The sequence below is a fragment of the Zosterops lateralis genome, assembly GCF_965231275.1.
Source record: "Zosterops lateralis genome assembly, contig: HAP1_HAP1_SCAFFOLD_186, whole genome shotgun sequence".
NCBI classification, from domain to species: Eukaryota; Metazoa; Chordata; class Aves; order Passeriformes; family Zosteropidae; genus Zosterops; species Zosterops lateralis.
Window position 1 is genome coordinate 29,028 of NW_028154504.1, and position 20,523 is coordinate 49,550.

General features: G+C 51.4%; 2 protein-coding genes across 3 annotated transcripts; one reads left to right on the forward strand and one right to left on the reverse strand.

Annotated features, from left to right (window-relative positions):
- Nucleotides 1-1,575: 1,575 nt before the first annotated feature.
- LOC310923666 (early activation antigen CD69-like) lies at nt 1,576-3,599 on the reverse strand. Of its 2 annotated transcripts, XM_083885588.1 has the most exons (5): nt 2,979-3,599; nt 2,518-2,613; nt 2,238-2,416; nt 2,040-2,140; nt 1,576-1,929 (listed from the first exon to the last, which is right to left on the reverse strand). In XM_083885588.1, the coding sequence occupies exons 1-5, from the start codon at nt 3,094-3,096 to the stop codon at nt 1,815-1,817; spliced, it is 609 nt and encodes a 202-aa protein (XP_083741714.1). In that variant the 5' UTR covers nt 3,097-3,599; the 3' UTR covers nt 1,576-1,814. The 2 variants fall into 2 exon arrangements, with proteins under 2 accessions (XP_083741714.1, XP_083741713.1); XM_083885587.1 differs by having other exon boundaries at nt 2,040-2,416.
- On the forward strand, nt 3,599-19,029 carry LOC310923665 (uncharacterized protein). Its single transcript, XM_083885586.1, has 2 exons — nt 3,599-3,750; nt 16,784-19,029. Exon 2 carries the CDS (start codon nt 16,811-16,813, stop codon nt 17,981-17,983), a length of 1,173 nt encoding a protein of 390 aa, XP_083741712.1. The 5' UTR covers nt 3,599-3,750; nt 16,784-16,810; the 3' UTR covers nt 17,984-19,029.
- The last annotated feature ends 1,494 nt before the right edge of the window (nt 19,030-20,523 follow it).

Sequence of the window (20,523 nt, forward strand, 5' to 3'; positions counted from 1 at the left end):
TCTGTTTCTCCTCCAATTCCTTGTTTTCACATCACTTCCATGAGACAGCTGCTCCCTTTGGAAAACAGGATGGGACTACAATTGTTGGCACCAGGAAAGCCACAAAACAGCCCCAAATTACAGGAATTAAAGGTGTTAAGGGTGAGAGGCTCCATTGCTGAATCTGTGTTTAGGGAGATTTGCTCATCTCCCTCTGCAGAGAGGCTGAGAAGCCCTTCCAAGGACCTACAGAAGCATCCAAAATTCGGGAATTTATCCCCATTTAGGAGTAAGTGGCCTGGCTAAGCTGATTCTTTAATTCTGCAATGAGCACCAGCCAACCCAGGGCCCCATTTCTGGCACCTCCCTGCTCTGACCCCTCCATTTCCATCCCCTCGTGAGACAAACATCACCCAAAGCTCTTTTTCCATCCAACAAATGGCTCTGAGGCCCTGCTGGGTAAAAGATGCTCTGTCCCTCCTGAGAGCAGGGATGGCTGCTGTGGTCAGCAGTGTGAAAGCACAGAGGGGGTGGCACAGGGGCATCCTGTGGAAGCTGCCTCAGGTGACTCCAGAGCTGCTGCAGCCAAAGGGATGCTGATCCTAGGAAAGGGCTCCTCAAAGGAGGGGATATGCTCCTCCAACGGCCAACTCTTCCCTCCCCACAGCCTGATCCCACCTAAGCCCACCTGAGCCAGGGTGACAGGCACATCACAGCTCCTTCCACCTTCCTCTGCTCCTTCAAGGAGGCAGAGAGGTGACACAGCCCCAAGAGTGCCAAGGGAAGGCGGAATGTGGAGACAGAAACTGGAAAGGGCTAGAGAAGAGGGAGGGAAGAGCAGGGCCCTCAAAAACAGTTTCTCCCCAGGCTGGGGAGAACAAGACAAACAGAATCAATGTGGGACCCTCCAGAATTCTCTGCCGTCCCAGCTGAAGCCCTCGCTGGCTGCTCCGGGCTGGACGGGCGCACCGGGAGCGCTGGGAAGGGGCCCCGGCTCGGGGCGCGGCCCCCGGGGCAGCCCCGCGGCAGCTCCAAGGCTCCGCCAGCCGGGATGGAACGTGGCAGGGGGAGCGGGGAAGGGACGGGGCTGCCGGCGCCGAGGGAACACCAGGGACACCGGGGGCGCTTCACAAGCATTTAATGAGAAACCCCAAAATTATAAACAATACAAAAACAGCAACAGTGGCACCTTAAAAACGGATGGGGGTCATGCAGAGACATCCCACAGAAGGGATGGAATGGAATTCCACTGAATTGGAATGGACCCACAAGGATTGAGTCCAACCCTTAAGGCATTGGTGCCTGTGGGGTCAAATCACACATTGGCATTATTGGCACCTTGCCCCAGCCACAGTCACATTCACATGTTTGTACCTGTTTGTACATTGCACTTGTTTGTTGCCTGTATTCACAGTGTTATACCAGTATAGATATGAAATATCTGTGTATAAATAGTGTTAGAAGAAGGTATATGAAACCTGTTTCCACTGTGTTATATCTACATATATCTACAGGCTTAGTGTATAAATGTGTAGTGCAAGAGAAACAGGATGAGTCCTGGAGTGGCTCCAGGAGAAAGAAACCCCCAGCCCCAGCCCAGGCAGCCACACCTCAGCTTCCACATCACCTCCTCTTCCTGCACGTTCATCTCCTGGAGACCAGGCACTGAGGTGACCCTGAGACAAAATACTGAGATGTTCATGAGATCAGGCACTGAGGTGACCCTGAGGGTCAGTGCAAGGCAGACACTGTGCCTGAGGAAGGACATCCCAGGGTCTGGGAAAGGGCAAAGCTGTGACTGCCCAGCACAGAGAAGGTGCTTTGTCCATCCCCTGTTACAGCCGAGTTTGGGCTCTGCTGCACAGATTGGGCATCAGGTATGAGCAGGGCACACTCCTGAGTTTATTCTCAGCCAGGAAAACACACTCTGCATCGCCCAGGACAGGAACCCTGCAAGGAGGAGCAGAGACAATGCTGGCAACGCAGGGGACACATTGTGCTCCCATGCCCCCATTCCCTGCCCACATCCCCCAGGCCCTGCTCGGCTCCCTGGGACTCACGAGGAGTTGAAGCTGCTGCCGTCCTCCCACTGAAGCTGCTGCCCCCGTCTGCGCAGCCCCAGCCAGAGATTGACCTTCCGGCTGGGGCGGGACAGGAACTCCTGGGAAGTGAAGAGACCAGCAGTCAGATCTGCACCCCCAGCCCAGGAGCCCCCCAGGCCCCCCTCGGACACCCCACACCCCCAGCCCCTCACTCACCATTTCCTCATCCCTGAGCACGGCCAGGGAGGCCCCGAGCTCAGAGCACCGAGCCTGACCCTGATCCCAGGTGTGCTGATCCTTCGAGAGGAAGTAGCAGATCCTGCGGTACCCGACCCAGTCATCAGGACAGGCCAGCGGAGTGCCAGGAAAAGCTGCAATGTTTGTTTGTCTTCCCCCTGCAGAGGGAAGAGGAGAAGGTCCAGGATTCCCCTCCACAGGCAATAGGGACCCTGCTGTGCCCCGAGGGGCTGGGCTGAGGCAGCTGCTCCTCCCTTACCTGACAGCACAGCCAAGGCCGGCACCAAAGCCAGGACCAGCATCACGAGCAGAGTCAGCACCAGGGTGACCTTGGGATGGGATCTGAACCTCTCACCTGCAGCAGTAAAGAGTCCTTGGCTGTGAGGACGGGGCTGTCCTGAGCACGCCCAGCCCTCACATCCCCCCACCCAACACCCGGGGGACACAGGAGGGATCCCCCATTCTGTGTGCCCCTCACTCAGCTGGCAGCAAGAGAAACAAGGGACAGGGGCACAGCCAGGGCCAGGGCACAGCCGGGGCCAGAAGAACTGCCCAGCGCCGGGGGCAGCCGGGGGTGTCGGTCCCGGCCCCTGCGGGGGCCCAGCAGAGCAGGAGGGCTCTTCCAGAGCCCTGGAAACAGCCACAGCCCTGCCAGCCCTGTGCACCTGTGGGGTGACACTGTCCCCTCCCTACAGCCCACGGCGCGGGCCCTGCACTCACACAGAAACTGTGGGGGTTTCTTCTGTATGTTCTCAGCTTCTGATCCGTTCTGGCATTTCAGGGGCTTCTTCACCCTCCCAGTACTGGAGCGGGGCTCATTCTCCACATCTTCATTCATTGCACACCCACCAGTGGCCCCTTCCTGCCTAGGACAAGTGGCTTCTTGCTCCCCCCTCCGAGCTCCGCCAGTGCCGCCTCACCGGGCTCCGGCCGCTGCCGCCGCTCCCGGGCCCGCACACGCTCCGGAATGCGGAGTGGGACGGAGCTGGATCCTTTCTCGACCCGCGTTCTGAGCAATCCGCGCGTGGAACACGAGGAGAGGCGGGAGACATCAGGTGGAAGGGCGGCTTGGCGCTCTGCACGGAACGGCCCCGGCTGTTTTCCCGAACTCCAGCGGTTTCTCGGGAAAGGTGGCTGAGGAAAGACCCCGGCGCTGTGCCCGGAGGGACATCCCAGCCCAGTTTCACATCCGACTTTTCAAATTAGGGAAACAATGGAATAATCACAGAACGGGATCGCGGCAGTTCCGTGCCGCGCGCCAAGCCCGCCCCTCTCCCCCATTGGCCGACGTCTCCCGCCGCGTCTCCTTCTCGCGCGCTGATTGGTCAGAGCTGGGCTGAGGGACGATCCCGGCCCGCCCACTCCGCCATGCTCGGATCGGCCCCCGGAGCGCGGAGCGACTCTGGAAACCGGGACCGGCCCCGGGAGCGGCGGCAGCGGCCGGAGCCCGGTGAGGCGGCACTGGCGGAGCTCGGAGGCGGCCCCAGCGCAGGTGGGAGCCGCGCTCGGTTCTGCCGGGGCTCGGGGCTGGCTGCGGGCGGAGGGGGCGGCAGGGGGCTCCGGCGGGTTCCTTGTGCCGTGTCGGCGCCGTGTTGCCCGTGGCCTGAGGGCGCTGCGGGAGCGGCTGCCCGCGCTCTCCTTCCCGCCGCTGCCTCGGCAGGAGCCGCTGCCGGAGCAGCGCCGGCTCGTCCCGGTTCCTGTGGGGAGGACGGAGGTGGCCGCCCTGTCCCCGGGGGGGGCTGTGCGGGAAAATTCCCAGAGGTGGCCAGAGGTTTGTGTCCCCACAGGAGCCCGAGGAGTCCTGTAAAAGTGACTTTATTCCTGAACAAAGGGAGAGGCCGTGCGGCCTTTGCCGGGGGGTCTCTCCAATTGTTGTAGGACGCGGCCTCCTTTTTCTCCTGATTTTCCCTTCTGCATCTCCCTGTCCCTTTGCCCCGTGGCGAAGGTCCTTGGAAAGTTCCGACTTCCCGATCCGCCTCCTGCATGTCCTCGTTAATATGCGCCCCCCTTTTGTAGAACATCCGATATTCCCGGCTCTGCTCAGTCTTTGTTCTTCTTCTCCGTGTTCAGGAATTTCGCAGGGCCTTGGCTGAGCACAGTCCGTGTCAATGAGGAACATTTTCTGAAACTGATGGATTCTCCCGTTGCTCCCTTATCTCCCAGTCCCCGGCCCTGTCTCCAAGCAGATTCACTCGTTGACTCTGTTTTTCCTTGCTAGGTCCTCTTTGGTTTTGGGATTATTGTCAGTGAGCTCGTTCCCTGTCCTTTTGTAGCCGTGTGTGGCTCAGGAGGCCTGGCTGCCACCTGCATCCCCTTGCTCAGCTGTGAATGAGCTGCCCTCAGCAAGGTGTGGTGCAGGGCCCAAAGATGAGAGTTGCTGTAGCACAACAGAGGAGAAAGAGCATTCCTTTAACCCCTGGTGTGCCAGGGAGCCACCAAAGCGTGTCCCATTCCCATCCTTTCCACGTTTGGACCGGAACATGAGCTGCTTTCTTATTTCCTTTGTTTTCTGTTTCCCCACTTTTCTGTTGTCATCTCTTTGCCAACAGCATCTTGAGTCATTTAATTTTTCACCCTGTCCTCCTCCTTCTGCTCACAGATAATCTGATCCCAGCCCGTGATGAAATGTTGTGTTCTTGGTTTGAGTGGATTGGTGGGCCAGACTGAGGAGCTGGATCTGTCTGGTTGGTTATTATTTCGTGGACATCTTGTAATCTAATTGTGCCATTGGAATGATCAGTGTGTTCTCTGGCTCCTGATGTGAATTGGTTTGGGTTGCCAGGGGCTGGTCCAGGGTGTTGTAGGATTTGTTGTGGTGGCCGTTCATCTTTTCCCCATTTTTGGGGGCTCCCTCCAGCCAGGGCTGCATCAATTGATCTCTTTTCTCTAATTAAATCATCCCAGACTTGGATTCCCAAGTGATTTCTCTGAGCCTGTGGTAGCACAAACAGCCCAGTGGTCTGATGCTCCCTGTGTGACACAGACAGTGCCAGCACATGTTGGAGTGGGGAGAGGGATGATTCCCCCCCCTTATTGTAGTGAAGTTTTCACACCATTCTCCACTGGCTGTTTCCCTTTGCAGCTGAAGCAATTTGTGTTGCAGAGTCAGATCTCCTCCCTGTGGGCTCTGCCTTTGGCTGTGCCAATTCCATCTGTGCAAGCAGGCAGAGCTTGGGCTGAGGGGCAGAGGGAATCAGCCCAATTCCTCCCGCAGGCAAGAAGAGCCTGGTGCACTGTCCCCACTTTTCCCCAGCAGTGTTAATTTGCATTTCTAAAGCTCCTCTCCTGGCTGCCTGGAATGGAGCTTCTCTTCCAGAGCAGCCACTGAATGACTCACATGTGCCCCCCCCCAATCTGCTTTGTTTTGTTTTGTTTTAACTGGTATGGAGAATGTTTATGAATATAAAAATACAGAATTTTCGAATTATGATTTGGTAATTTTGTGGAAGTAGAGAAGCAGCTTGTACTGAGAAGATTAGCTATTAAACTTGCTCGTTAGGTAGTTAAAGGTAGAAGTCTTACAGGTAAGACGTATAATATTGAAACTCACAAGTAGGTATTTGTCAAAAATCGATAAAGCAGAGTTTGTGGCTTGAATCCAGCAAAATCTAGCTCCTAATCTTTGGCAAGAGCAAAGTGACCTGACAAACAGCCAAACCTCCACTGCGCCTGCCCAGAAGCAAAGATCAGCCTGAGGAAGACTCTGCCTTCCTCCCAAGGCCCCAGCTCACAACCACCAGGACGGGTGGGCTCTAATTAGAGCACGAATGAGAGAAGGCAGGGAATGGGCAGGTGAGGTGTGGATTTGTGGGATCAATGTGTATTTAAACCTGGACCTTGTCTTGAGCAGGTGCACAGGGTTTGCAGGAGATATCCCCTGGTTTGGAGGATGTATTGCCCTGTCAGGTAATGCTAATTCCCAGGACAGTTTGTCCTGGCCAAAATCAGGAGCCTGGTTCTTGCTGGTTTCTTAATCAACTTGTTCTTTTTTATTGGGTCTTCACAATACCTAAGTCCCTCTTTACTGAGTTTTAATAATATACATCTTATCTCCATGGCTTTAACCTAGAAACTAAATTCCTGTGTATTTTGTTAATTGGTCCTTCCTTACAAGTTACACTCCTGTGTGTTCTGGCACAAGTTGTTTCTCTACTTGTACAAAACTGCTAAATAAGCTGTAACTATTTCTGTTCTCCCATTCACCTGTTGAAGCACATTTTATGTTGCCAAAATTCTGAATTTTCATGTGCATGTACATTTCTCATATCAGCAGCCTCCCATCCTCCTCCTGCAGCCGGGAAGTCCAAATCTCCTTTGGGCCTTCCGAGCCCTTGAGCCCAGGGTGAGGGGTCCCCCCGTGCTGAGCTGTGCTGGGGCTGTTTCTGTGCTCAGGGACACTTGGGATGGGCCACTTGGCCCCCAGTGGTGCTTCTTCCCACTCCTCAGGCAGGGCCCCATGTCCTGGTTGGATGGTGTGAACAGCAAAGTCCCAAGGCAGGGTCTGTGCCAGCCCAGCTTCCAGTGGGAGAGATTTCACAGGAGACAGGATTCTGGCCACAGGCTGCTTTAAATACACATCCCTTATCTCCAGCCTGCACTAGGTGGAGAATTGCCAGGGGGAGGAATTCCAAAGATCAATTCCAAGGGAGATAATTGAATATCTGCCCTGGATCTGGCTCTTATTCTTGCCAGAGCCAATGGCAAAAGCCCCACCTGTGGCATCTTGGTTTCTGTCAGCAGCTTCCAAAGGTGTTTCTTTATTTCCCCATTCATTCTTTCTACCTGACCTGAGCTCTGGGGGTGCCAGGGGTTGTGGAGGTCCCATTGTGTTCCTAAAGCTGCCAGAACCCCCTGAAGGATCTTTCCTGTAAAATGAGTTCCCCTATTGTAGTTTATTGCTTCCACAGTCCTTTCTCTTGGAATTATTTGTTTCAGAAATACCTTTCTAAGTGATCCAGTGATTACTGCAGAAGTCAGAATTGCCTTTGGCCACCCTGTTGGGTGACATGGTGTCAGCAGGAGATATTTCAGCCTTCCTGCTCAGGGCATTTCAGTCCCAGGCTCTCACAGGCACACACAGCTCTGCCGGTTGAGCTGACCATGTGGGGGGTAACCTGTGCTTTGTCTGATTCCCTTTCCTAAACAACAGCGTGTCTTGTAACTCTTTTCCCTTCTGCTGCCCTTGGAGACCCATCCAGAAACACCTTTTCTCCCTGAGGCCAGGGAATGTCTCATCAATCTCTCCCAGCCTGGCTCTGGAGCTCTGTCACCTCAGTGCAGTCATGGGTTTCTCCCCAGCCCCTGTGCAGGCTGTTCCAACAGGAGGCTGGGTTAAACCCTTCCCCTGTCCTCACTTCTAAATCCTCCTGTGCCACTGAACAAGTTTCCTGCTGTAATAACCCAGCCCTGCTCTTTTGGTTCTCAGAGCCTGAACTTGATGCCAGACTTGGACAACAGGAGATCCTTGTGCTGTCAGTTTTCAGGCCTCAGGTCCCATTCAGGCTGTGGCTGCACAATTCTGCAGACAGTGGGGCCACTCTGGCCACTGGGTTAAACATTTTAGCACAAGAATTCCTTTGGCCTGGCCCTGTTTAACACTCACATACAATTCCAGTTCCATTTCTGAGTCTGGAGGAGCCATGGCTGGGGCATCAATCATTTTGGTTTTTTTTTTTTCATTTCTCTACTCTTGTTCCCTTTCCCATGTTCAAACCATAACATTGAGTCTGTCTGGGGTTAAAAAGTCATCCAATGTTTTAGCTGGAGCAGAGAATCCTCAATCCAGGTCCTGCAATTCCCAATTGTGAAAAACGAGGTTCACTTTTTGGTAAATTTAAAAAACTATGTTTAATAAAATAATTAAGACAATTATGAGATAAAAAAAGCCAAGTACGGCCGGCCGGGTGACTCGGCATTCAGCCAAGTCCACACTTTGCCTTCTCAGCGACACTCGTTAAATACCCTTCCCGTTATATCGATATATGAATATTCATAAAATTCCATAAACTAGTTTCCATATTCCAGGAACTGTTTTGCATGGCCCCTCCTTGGGTCCGCCTTTTTAGAGCATGCGTGTTTCGTGGCTGTGTCCTCTTTATCGCGTCCAGCTTGGGCCTTGGTCCGTGCTTTCTGCAGGTGGGAGATGCTGATAGTTGGTGTATCAATAGCAGGGTCCTCTTTACATGTTCACTGGATGTTATCCCAACCAAACAGACAGTTTAAGCATATTACATCAGTTATTACCACTATACCTAATTTTCTAAAAGCAGAATTAAAAACTTATATTCTATATATATATTCTATATCCTTACCACAACATTATTTACTATATAGCACACATCTTGCGAAAAGCCAACTTTATATAAAATATATATAACAAATCCTCCCCTTTTTTTTTATAATTCATTTGGCTTGAGACATATTCCTTGTTTTCTAGCTTCCATTATTTGTTCATTTTTTCATAGATCAATTTTGCTTCTTCGAAGGGGTCTTTTACATCATTTTGCGTCTTTAACACCATAATCCTTTGAGCCATTCCGGATGTGGTCAATTTTGAGTCTCTAGGTTCTGTTACCACTTGCATGCCTTGAACTACATTTGTAATCAGCCAAATGAAACAGGGAATTAAACAAGGAAGGAATATCAGGCCAGCAGTAGCACATAAGAGAAAAAATCCTAGTTTTTTCCACCACTCTATTCCCAGTAAATTATCCCACCAGCTGCTTTTTAGCATTGATTCCCACTTTTGGACTGGTACATGAGCTACTTTTCTGATATCATTGACCATATCCAGAACAGCATCTCCGTTGTCATCTATTTTCAAACAACAATCTGATGTGTTAAATTTTCCACAAACACCCCCTTCTTCAGCTAGTAAATAATCTAAAGCTAACCTATTTTGATATCCTGCGGCCCTTGTTTGGCGTTGTTGACTTGACATTAATTCCAACGCCAGAACAGTTTTGTTTGTTATTATTTCTACAACAGCCTGGAGTCTTATGATGCGGTTCAGCACATAAATTGGGGTCTGATGTCCCCAGCTCCCATCCTGTGCCCAGGTGGCTGGCCCATATGTTTCCAATATGCGTTCAGGGGGCCATTCATCATCCCCCCATTTCTGGAATCCTCCAATTACATCCCTTTTATTTCTTTTTAAGTCCTCATAAACTGGTATCCCTAATTGATCTCCCTTTGGTCCTGGTAAAAGAAAGAATCCTGGTTGTATAATTCCCAAAGTGCAGCTCCCTTTCCACCTAGAGGGGAGTCTTGGGTATGCTCTCTTTCCACATATCCAAAATAAGCCATCTGGTGCCTTCCAATAATCTTTTTCCTGTTGATTTATATTCTCCCAAAATTTGGATATTTCTGGGATCCCAAAATAGGGATTTTTTCCTGTGTCATTACATTGAAAAAGTCCATCTACTTTATTATATTCACAATTTCCCCTTTTTGTTTTCTTTTGAGTCCAATTCTGGTATCCACCAAGTAAAGGTTCCATTGCTTACCTTATATCTTTTACAGGGAGTGTTTCCTACTTCATTAAGAAAGTTTTTTCCAGTGCGCCAGAGACATTCTTCACCTATTACTGTTGAGCTTAGAATCCACCCTTCCAGTCGGTTTTCCCCTTTTGTATTTGTCTGGTTCCACTTAAGGAGTTCAACCGGGCCTGAGCTCCTGCCTTTCCATGGCCATTCCTCTGACATCAGAGCTCCTCCACAGACCCAGCAGTCGGTTATGTTAAGTTCCTTGCTTATTCTTTCCCCTAGTTCCACAAATAGATTTTTCCCCAGTCTCAAGGTATCCATTTCTTTTTCTAATTGCTGGTCCAGTTTTGTATACAAATTCTGGAGTGAGATTTGTACCGGTTTTGATTGCTGTGCTGGCTTTGTCTTTTTGTTTACCAGTTGCTCTTTTACTAAATCTTGGGCTTTACTCCCAACAGCATATGTAAAACAAATCCATCTTTCTCCTTTTGGACATTTATTTCCCAACCTGTCACCACTTGTTCCCAAGTTTTCCACAATCCAATATTTTTTCCCATTATGAGTACAACTATCTAATTTGGATGGGTTATAGCAGTGACTGTCAATATGAGAATGTGTAATAAGGAAGGAACCTCGGTGTCTTTCCATGTATAACTTTCGATAGCATCTGTGGCATGGCTTTGCCGATATCCCATAAGGGAAAAGACAAAGAATGAGTGACAGAAGAAGGAATGACAGAGGTCTGGTATGGCTTATACCTCCACCCTCCATGCCTATGGGGTTGCAACCCACAGCAGGAGTAGATGATCTTCTTGGTGGCAAGTACAGCGGCCAACCCAGTCTTGCCCTCTATTTCCTTGTCACTTCCTTTTTGCCAATTTCTGGGCGAATTGTCTTTGACGCTTCTTAACTGTAATTCCCCACTGTTCCTCAGGTATTTTCCCACTCAGCAGTCACTAGTAATTCCCATACACAAAGTAAAGTTACTATTTCAGCTCTTGGTGGTTTTACCAGGATGGGGAATAAATTTGTCCCTCAACACTTTATACAATGGGTGTGTTACTTTTGTGAATTTACCAAATTTTATTTTTAACCCAGCTGGCATGTTCAGTATTGGGATGAATCAGGCAGGTTATAGAGCATAGTTTTGATGAGAGTATTAACTCCTCTTCTTCTGTGTATAAGTCTTAAGGAGAGAATATGAGAATCCTCTGACCAAAACAGTCCTAATCCTTCTGTTTGAGGTGGAAGTGTTTCCCCCACGGGGAGTATAATGGAGATATTTCGGAGTTCTTCCAGGCAGGGCTTGAAAGGACTGATAGAAGTTTGCCCTTATTTCCCAATTAGGTATGATTCTTTATATATTTCCTGGGTCATTTAGGTTCTCCCCAGTTCATTATTACTCAGTCGTCTTTTAAGAGTCAGTTTAGTATCACCCGGTTCAGACGTTACAGTCCATTCCTTCGGTTCTTCCACGGGTCCTTTGATCCTGCTGGCTGGATCCCCCCTCGTTCCCTGGTCCGGACCGCAGCCTCAGTTGTCAGTAGTACCTGAAAAGGACCTTCCCATTGTGGAGTTAAAGATTGTTCTTTCCAAGTTTTAACTAGTACCCACTCCCCTGGATGAACATTATGGATTTTAAAGTCTAAAGGTGCAGTTTGAGGGAGTATCCCTTTCAATCGCAGATTTTCAAGGGTTTTTGCAATTGTATTTACATATTTCTTAACACTCATCTCTCCTACATCATATGTGGCTGTTTCATGTTGGGTGGTCAGAAAGGGTAACCCAAACATCATCTCATGAGGTGACACTCCCAGGTCTGACCTGGGTTGGGTCTGAACCCTCAATAAAGCCAAAGGTTGGCATTTCACCCACGACATTTGGGTTTCAATTACTAATTTTGTTAAGGTTCTCTTTAAAGTCTGGTTCATCCTCTCTACCCTACCTGAACTCTGTGGATGCCATGGGGTGTGTAATTCCCATTTTATCCCCAAGCCTTGAGTTATTTGCTGTAAGATTTTTGACATGAAATGTGTTCCTCTGTCCAAGTCTATCCTATTAACCATTCCATCCCTGGGAATAATTTGTTCCAAAAGGGTTTTACATCCCACATTGGCTGTGGCTCTGACAGTGGGAACAGCCTCCACCCAATGAGTCAGGTGGTCTGTTATCACTAATAAAAACTTCCATCTCTGTACTTGGGGAAGGTCAGTAAAATCTATTTGGACACTTTGAAATGGTCGGAGAGCTAACTCCCCACCTCCTAATGTTGTTTTCCTCATTACCTTTTTATTTACCTTTTGGCAGATTATACATCTTTCAGTTACTTGTTTTGCCAATCCAAAAATCCCAATACACCCATAATTCCTTAGAAAATGATCACACAAAGCTTGGGTACCCCAATGAGTTTTTTGATGCATGTTTTCTAATATTTTCCTAGTGAGCAGCTTGTTAAGTAACTGTCTCCCATCAGGAAGTTTCCATCTCCCTGATTCATCTGGCTTTCCTCCTATTTTACTTAATTCCTTTTCTTCTGTTTCACTGAACTTTGGAGTTTCTAATTCTTCCTTATTTGAGGTCAAAAATAACACAACCCTTTGGATCCCCTTCTCTGCTGCATCTTTAGCTCCTTGATCTGCCAAATTATTTCCCCTTATTTCCGAGGTCATTCCCTTTTGATGTCCATTAATTTGCACTACAGCAATCTCCTCAGGCAGTTTTAATGCCTCTGAAACCTCTAAAGTGAGTCCTTCATGTATCAATAATCCCTTTCCCTTTGAATTAAGTAATTCTCTTTCTTCCCAGATTTTTCCAAAGGTGTGTGCTACCCCAAAAGCCTACCTTGAATCAGTATATATGGTTCCTTTCTCACTGGCTTAGAAAGAGATACAGTAGATTTCTGATTTCTGATTTCCTTCTTTGAAGAGGGAGGGGGGAAAGATAAAGTTCCTGCAATTCTCTCGGGGTTTAGCTTTTGGCTGCCCTTGCTTATTAAGTGCCCGAGATATTTCACTTCAGATTCTACAAATTGCAGTTTCCCCTTTGATACTCTGAGTCCTTTTCCCCCCAGAAAATTCAGAAGTTTTATGGCAGCCTCCCCAACTTCACCTTCAGCTTCCCCTGATAATGAGGGATCACCCGTATATTGTATAACTTGTATTCCGGGAGGAGCGGGGAAAGTTTGCCCAAAGCCCGCGCTGCCCGTCCCGCAGGCCCTTCCCGTGGCCGAGCTGTGGCTCCGCGGGCTCGGGATTTGGCCTTTCAAAGGAAACCGGCCCCGCCCAGCGGGAGCGGCGGTTCCCAAGGCAACGGTGCCCAGCGCGGGGGGTGCTGGGATTGCCGGAGAGGGCGGGGCGGGGGCGGGGATTGGCCCGGGGCTGAGTCCTCCAGGCGTGGGGGGGCGTAGGCGGGAGCTGCTGCCGGAACCACCGAGAGGACGAGCGGCGGCCGAGCCTGAGCACGGAGTCTCTGCGCATGCTCCCGGCACGGGCGGAGCGGCCGGGACGGGGCCGGCCGGAGCAGCCCCGGGACAAGCGGTCAGGGGATGGGCGGCCTGAGCGGCCGGGACGGGCCGGGCCGGGCCGGGCGGGGTTTGTGGCGGAGCTGCCGCGGGCCGTGCGGCCGGGATTGGGGCGGGCAGATCCCCCGGCATGTCCGGGGCAGCGATCGCAGACTGCGCGGTCGGGGCTGGGGCCGGCGCAGGGGGAGCCCCGGGCGGAGCGGCCACCGGTGCGGCCGATACAAACGGCGGGGCGGCCGCCGGCACCGGGGCTGGGGCGGGCGGTGGGGCCAGGGACGGCGGGGCGGCTTCTAAGCCCAAATCTTTTGAGTTTTTTTTAATACGTTTTTTCTCCAACCCTCAATTCGGCAGGTTCTAGGCCCAAAGTTCCTGTTTTGTTTTGTTTTTTTCCCCCCAAACCCTCAATTCTGCAGCTTCTAAGCCCGAATTTCCTGGGTTTTTTTTTTTTTTTTTTTTTTTTTTTTTTTTTTTTTTTTTTGTCTGTTTGTTTTGTTTGTTTGTTTGGTTTGGTTTTTTTTCGCAGGCCCTCAATTCAGCAGGTTTTAAGCCCAAATTTGTTGTTTTGTTTTGTTTTTTCCCCAAAACCCTCAGTTCAGCAGCTTCTTAGCCCAAATTTCCTGTATGGTTTTTTTTTTTTTTCCCAAACCCTCAATTTGGCAGCTTCTAAGCACAAATTTGTTGGTTTATTTTGGTTCTTTCCCCAAACCCCAATTCAACAGCTTCTAAGCTCAAATTTCTTGGGTTTTTTGAGGTTATTTTTAAACCCTCAATCTGGCTAAAAAAAATTAGGCCCCCCCCTCCTTTTTATCCTGTTTCTCAGTGGGTTGTACTGGCAAACCCCCAGCTCCCTTCCTTCAGAGGGGCCCAGCCCCTTTCTTTGGGGCCCCGTCCCCACCCCGGGGTCTCTCTCAGTCCTTTCATCTCTGGCTTCGCCTCCGTCCTGGCTCCTCTCTGGCCAAAGGACAGACACGCAGCTCAGGGAGCTCCAGACTGGCTTTGTAGAGCTGGGAACCCCAGTCCACGTCTCAAACTCACATCTCACACCCCGTAACCTGCTCCCCTAAGAAATACTCACAGTCCTTTCTTCTTTCTTAGGTCTTTGTGCACAAGATTTTTATGGAACAAAAATACCACGGCTTCTTCCAGAGCTTCTTCTTCCCTTTTTTTCCTTTTGCTTTATTGTCTCCTCCTTCCCCTGGGGGTATTTAACCTGCGATCTCCATCCTGAACTGAGCCCCCAAATTGTGAAAAACATGGCTCATTTTGTTAAAATTTTAAAATTGTAATAATAAAAAATAGGACAATAAGAGGCATATGAAGCAAAAGAGATTACAGACGTTTGGGTACCTGGCATCCCACACCAAGGCACACAGGCTAACAAAGGATCTTTCCTTTCAATATCATAGGTTATTTCATATTTATAAATTTTGGACACAATTTAAGCCCTTCTTTGAACTTTAGGTAAAAAGGTTTAATTGTAATTTTTCTCCCCCCACCATTCTTTCTTGCAAATAAATCTTTCCAGTGGCTCCACAAAGTGGCAAATCCCTCTCCCCTGCCGAGGAGGGCAATGCCTGTGCCAGGTGCTTGTGGCCGAGCCCGTCCCCTCGGTGCTGGGGCCCCCTTGGGCCCTGGGCTTCATCCCTCAGGGGCTGTGGAAACTCTGCCATGGCCTTTGCCTTCAGCTTGGCCTTTTCCTGCTCCCTTCTTGCCTTCACCTGCTGTGCCTTTGTGCCCAAGTGCTGCAGGGGCTTCTTGTGCCCCTCGTGCAGCCCCCCTGAGTGCCTGTGGGTGCTCATCCTCTGACAGCTGCTGAGCTTTCTGCACAGTCATTCCTTTCTCCAGGGCCCAAACAAGATCCTTCAAAGATGATCTGGATCCTTGCAGGGATAATCCACATTTCCCAGCTGTTCCTTCCTTCCTTCCTTGGCGCTGGTGCTTGTGCTGGCCGTGCCCTGCAGAGCCCGTATCCCAGAGCCGGTGCCTGTGGTGCCGCAGTGTCCAAAGGCGGCTCCCCCGGCGGGCAGGGCCGGCAGCTCCACGGGGCCGGGCAGCGGCCGGGGCGTCCCGCAGCCTCCTGGGGGCCGGGGGCCAGTGCCGGCCCTGCCCGGGGGGTGGTGGGGTCAGGCAGCGCCCGGCGCTGAGCCCCGGCTGCCCCACAGCCCCAGCCCGGCCCCGCAGCTCCCCACAGGCCCCCAGCCCGTGCTCCCGGTGCCGCCCCTCTGCGCCCGCTCCTGCCGCTCCCCAGCACAGAGAAACCCCCTGGGATCCTGACCTCCTTGTTTGCCTCTCCTGCCAACCGGGGCTACAAACCATCTGCATCAGCTCCCAGAGTTTGAGCATTACACCCTGCTTGAAAACGTCCCAGTGCTCAGTATTTTTCTGTTGCTGCTCTTTTTCATCATCTTCTCTCTCACCACAGAGTTTCCTCCTGCTGCCTCTTGCCTTAACTGTAATCCTGCACCCTCCCTTTCCCCCTCACCCTTCCCAGCACACCAACACCATCCATCCCCTGCTGTCTAAATCCCTTCTGGACTTCCCTTCTTGCCCCTCTGGGTGTCCATGTCCTTAATTACCTCTGGGAGAATGATGCCTTGGGAAGGCTGGCCTGAAACAGAGACTGGACAGAGCTAGAGGATAAAGCAGATATTTATTGAAAGCTCTTTAGGGCAGACCTTGGGCAGGGCAGGAGCCTGACCAGGGCTACACTCAAGGTGGACTTCAAATGGTCTCCTCATGGACGACTGGTCACGAGGTCCCAAACTTTGATGTTTTGGTCCATTTGCATGTTGGAGCCCAGTTGTCCAGCCCCAGGCTCAGGTGGTGAGGTGTCATCCTTGTTGTTTCTCTCTTCAGTCCCCCCGCGCTGTCGTGGCGGGAGCGGCTGCAGTGGGGAGCGAGTGCGGGCGGGAGCGGCCGAGAGCCCAGCGCTGCCCCAGCCCGAGCTGCCCCAGCTCCATCCGTGCCCCTCCGGTGGGATGCTGTGGGTTTGGGGGGGAAGAGGGAGCCGGCAGTGGGTGCTGGGCCTGGGGCAGGAGGGGAAGGGAAGGAGAAGCAGGGTTGAAGAACAAAACGTTCAAAGGATGCACATGGGAGGAGAAGGTGGGATTGTGCAGGAGAAAGAGGAATAGTAGGAGGAAATGGAGTGTTAGAAGGAGTAGGGGCACAGGAGGAGGAGTAGAAAGAGGAGGCAGCAGAAGGTTCCACCCCTCCCTGTATCTGCAGCCTCCCCCCAGCCCCAGGAGTGTTGCCCCCCCACATGCAGCAGGTGACCAGGAGGAGGATCCACGATTTTCATGGGGGTGAATCTTGATGTTTCTCAGCTTCCACTGGCTAAATGTTGATGCTTTGGTTTTTTGGAATGGGCTGAATCTTTATATTTTAGAGGCGGTTTTGGCTGAATCTTGGTGTTTTGGAGGTTTTCACAGACACAAGGTGCCCATTGACTTCTTGAGAATAGCTTGGGCAAGGAGGAATCCCTAGCCTAAGGTGCTCTCCATTTGTTTTTTTCCCCAAACCAGGATTTTTCATTGCCAAGGAGTGCCCACATGGAGAAGGAGGGGGAAAAGCCCCAGAGATCCCGCAGGAGGAGGGGCTGCAAACCCAGCCCAGGGAGCTGCGAGGAGGAAAGAGCCGCCCTGTGCCAGGAGGGCGGCCGGAGATCCAGGCGGAGCTCAGAGCTGGTGGAGAAGCCTCATGGAGGGGAGAAGCCCCACAAGTGCCTGGAATGTGGGAAGAGTTTCACCCAGAGGTCCCTCCTGATCCGGCACCAGAGGATCCATACTGGTGAACGGCCCTTTGAGTGTGGGGAGTGTAGGAAGTGTTTCACCCGGAGCTCCCACCTGATCCAGCACCAGGTGATCCATACTGGTGAACGGCCCTTTGAGTGTGGCGAGTGTGGGAAGGGTTTCACCCGGAGCTCCCACTTGTCCCAGCACCAGGTGATCCATACTGGTGAACGGCCCTTTGAGTGTGGGGAGTGTGGGAAGGGTTTCACCCGGAGCTCCCACCTGATCCAGCACCAGAAGATCCATACTGGTGAACGGCCCTATGAGTGTGGGAAATGTGGGAAGAGGTTCAGAGACTGTACCATCCTTATGTGCCACCAGGTAGTCCATAATGGGGAACAGCCCTATGAGTGTGGGGAATGTGGGAAGAGCTTTGGATGGAGCACCAGCCTAAAATCCCACCAGTGCATCCACACCGGGGAGAAACCCTACGAGTGTCCCGAGTGTGGGAAGATGTTTCAGAAGAGCTCCCATCGCCTCATCCATCAGCAGATTCACACAGAGAGGCCCTTCTGCTGCCCCGACTGTGGGAAGGGCTTCAAGCTCAACTCCAGCCTCATCACCCACCGGCGCATACACACTGGGGAGGGGCCCTACGAGTGTCCTGAGTGTGGGAAGAGGTTTCGGGTCAGCTCTGATCTCCTCAAACATCAGCAGATTCACACAGAGGAGAGGCCCTTCCGCTGCCCCGACTGTGGGAAGGGCTTCAAGCGCAACTCCACCCTCACAGTGCACCGGCGCATCCACACCGGGGAGAGGCCCTACGAGTGTCCTGAGTGTGGAAAGGGCTTCTCCAGGAGCTCTCATTTGACCCAACACCAACAGAGGTGCCATAAGGGAAGCCCTGCGAGTGCCCCGAGTGCGGGAAGAGCTTCGTGCGCTGCTCCAGCTCCATCCCCCATGGGAGGATCGGCGTTGGATGATCCCCAGTGACCCCGTTGGGCAGAGCCCTGGTGATCCGTGGTCCTGGTGATCCGTGTTGGGAAGACACCTGGCTGGGGGGGGATCCACTGGTTTCTGTCTCCCTGTGGGCACCTGGATGAACACAGGGGCAGGAACATCCATCGGGACACAGACGGACATTGGGAATTCCTTGGGGGGAGCAGACTTGTCTTTCAACCCCAGAAAATCTTTTGTGTTCAATTCTGTCTTCTGGGGGTATGGGGAGACAGATGTAGTGCTAAAGGCAATCCTGCCCCTATATATTGCAGCTGTGTTAATTACTGAAGAGTGAGAACAGCCTTGCCCTCACAGCTGTGGGTGTGATACAAAAGTGAGTTAGTTGGTAGAGAGTCAGTTGGCATCTGCTGGCCGTGCTGTGAGGAGGAAGAGACAGGAGGCTGGGCAAGGGACAGATAAGGTGAGCCACTGCATGAGGGACAGACAGGGTTCAGTGGCTTTTCTAGGGACAGGAAGCAGTGAGCTGGAACTGCCGAAGAAAGAGAGAAGAAGGAGAAAAAGAGCCTGAGTTGTGTGGAGCTGCCTGGAGGATTGCTACATAGAAAAGGTATGAAGAACTTCTAGATAACAAGGTGCTGATACTTGAAGGCCTCTGAAGTTTTGTTGAAGCACTCTGAGTTCATGGCCATCTCAACTCCAACATGGGGGCATCAATAAATACTGGATAGTCTTGGAGGTGTTTTCCAACCTCAGGGATTCCATGATTTTGATTTCCTATTGCCCAAGAGTGTCTTCCACAGCCAAATGGTGATGATCTGGGGCAAAGACCAAGATTTTGGAGATTGCGGTGGAAACCCCTCCAAAAATGGTATTTCCCTCCCATCTAAGCATGTGGATGCTCATCTGGCACAGACAGGGAAATCCTTTTCTTTTGGCCTTCATTTGCTTTTCATTTCTCTTCGTTTAAAATATCCAACACTGTGGTAAAAATAAAGACATTGAACTAAGACATGGTTGGGATGACAGGGGACATAGACATGGAGAGTGACATGGGGACACATGGATATTTGGGGGGTACATGGTCATTCATGGGGACACGGGGGGAACACGGGTACAGATAAGGATGTGGGGGACAATGACAGGGATGGAAACATTGTGGGGAGACAGCCATGGGTGAGGACAGGGTGGGACACGGCCAGTGACATGTGGGGCCATGGCCATGGCCAGTGCCATGGGGGGAACTTTTAGGGGCTGTGGGGGATGCTGGGTTTGAGGGAGCTGAGGGTTCCTGGGAGGGCCTTGGGGCTTGCTGAGGGCTTTGGGGACCCCAGGCCCAGCGGCTCTGGCTGTGCTGGGATACCCTGGTGTGACTCGAGGCCGGAGTTCTTCTGCCCAGCTGCTCCCGGCACCGTCCCCAAGAGTGGCCGCCCCCCCCAGGGCTGATGCTATCTGTCGCGGCTGAAGGTGAAGAAGCGAGACACATCAATATGATGAGTAGGCTAATGCTCCTTTATTGTTGCGTCCGTGCGGACTCTTATTACAGTTTTTTGCTTCCGTGCACGCGATCATGCATTTTCCTATTTGCTATAAACATATTGCACGAGGCAATCATGCATAAAGCTCTACTATTGATTGGTTGGCACTCGCCTAGCAAAATTCCTGTTTGCGGTTTTTAGATGCTGCTTAGATGCTGCCTCCATATGTCTTTTCTCAACTCCTGCTTAACTTTGCATGACTGTTATCTAGCTAGCAGTTTCAAGGTTACTGTGTCCTTTATATCTTTCTGTAAGCATTATTAACTGTTAAAGCCCCAACATCTCCCCCTCTTTTTTCGAATAAGGCTTGGGTCATTGCTTGCATGCGAGCCATAAAACATTGTAAAATGCAAGGCCCAAATAACAGTATGGCAAAAACAACTAAAGTACCAAAAATGCCCCTTTTGCAAGTGACATAAGCCAAGGGGAAAATCCAAAAGAGGCCAGCCAATTTGTGAAAGGGTCCGAGGTCACCTGTAATTTATGCATGTTATCCCTCAATTGAGCAAGCTGTCGGTGAGTAGAGTTAGAGTGATCTGATAGATTCATACAACACATCCCTTCAAACTCCTCACAACCATGGCCTTGTGCCAACAATAAGAAATCAGTCGAGGCGCGGTTTTGAAGAACTGCGTGTCTGACCCCTTCAACATCAAGCGTTAAGTCGGCAAGAATATTGGAGGTAATATTGATCTGTTTGCCTGTCCAGCAGGCTAAGCGTCTCAATTGTGTCAATGCTTGGGAAGTAGCCACCCCAGGGGCAAAAATACTAGCGAGGATTACTTCGGGGGGATCCCACAGTTCCATGGTGTCCTTGCAGTCAGGGCCTAATTGCGACACGGCCCGCCTATGGCGAGTCCGATTATGATTCGCTGTGATGACAGCGGTGATATTGGGGGCAAACATTGTAATCCTGCCCAAGTAACGGGTCCCCCGCTAGCATTTGCTGGGATACCTTGCCAGGCTCTATCACCACAAATCAGAAATATCCCTTCCGGGAGTGCAATCGTAAGGTTATGGGGGTTGTAAATATGTGCT

Excerpts from the sequence above, each read along its gene's own strand:
- LOC310923666 (XM_083885587.1), bottom strand. The coding sequence starts at position 3,096 with ATGAATGAAGATGTGGAGAATGAGCCCCGCTCCAGTACTGGGAGGGTG. Across the intron at positions 2,614-2,978 it reads GAAACCCCCACAGTTTCTGT|GTGAGAGGTTCAGATCCCAT; the intron begins GTGAGTGCAGGG and ends TTACTGCTGCAG. Across the intron at positions 1,930-2,039 it reads GGCAGCAGCTTCAACTCCTC|GGTTCCTGTCCTGGGCGATG; the intron begins GTGAGTCCCAGG and ends TCCTCCTTGCAG.
- LOC310923665 (XM_083885586.1), top strand. The coding sequence starts at position 16,811 with ATGGAGAAGGAGGGGGAAAAGCCCCAGAGATCCCGCAGGAGGAGGGGC.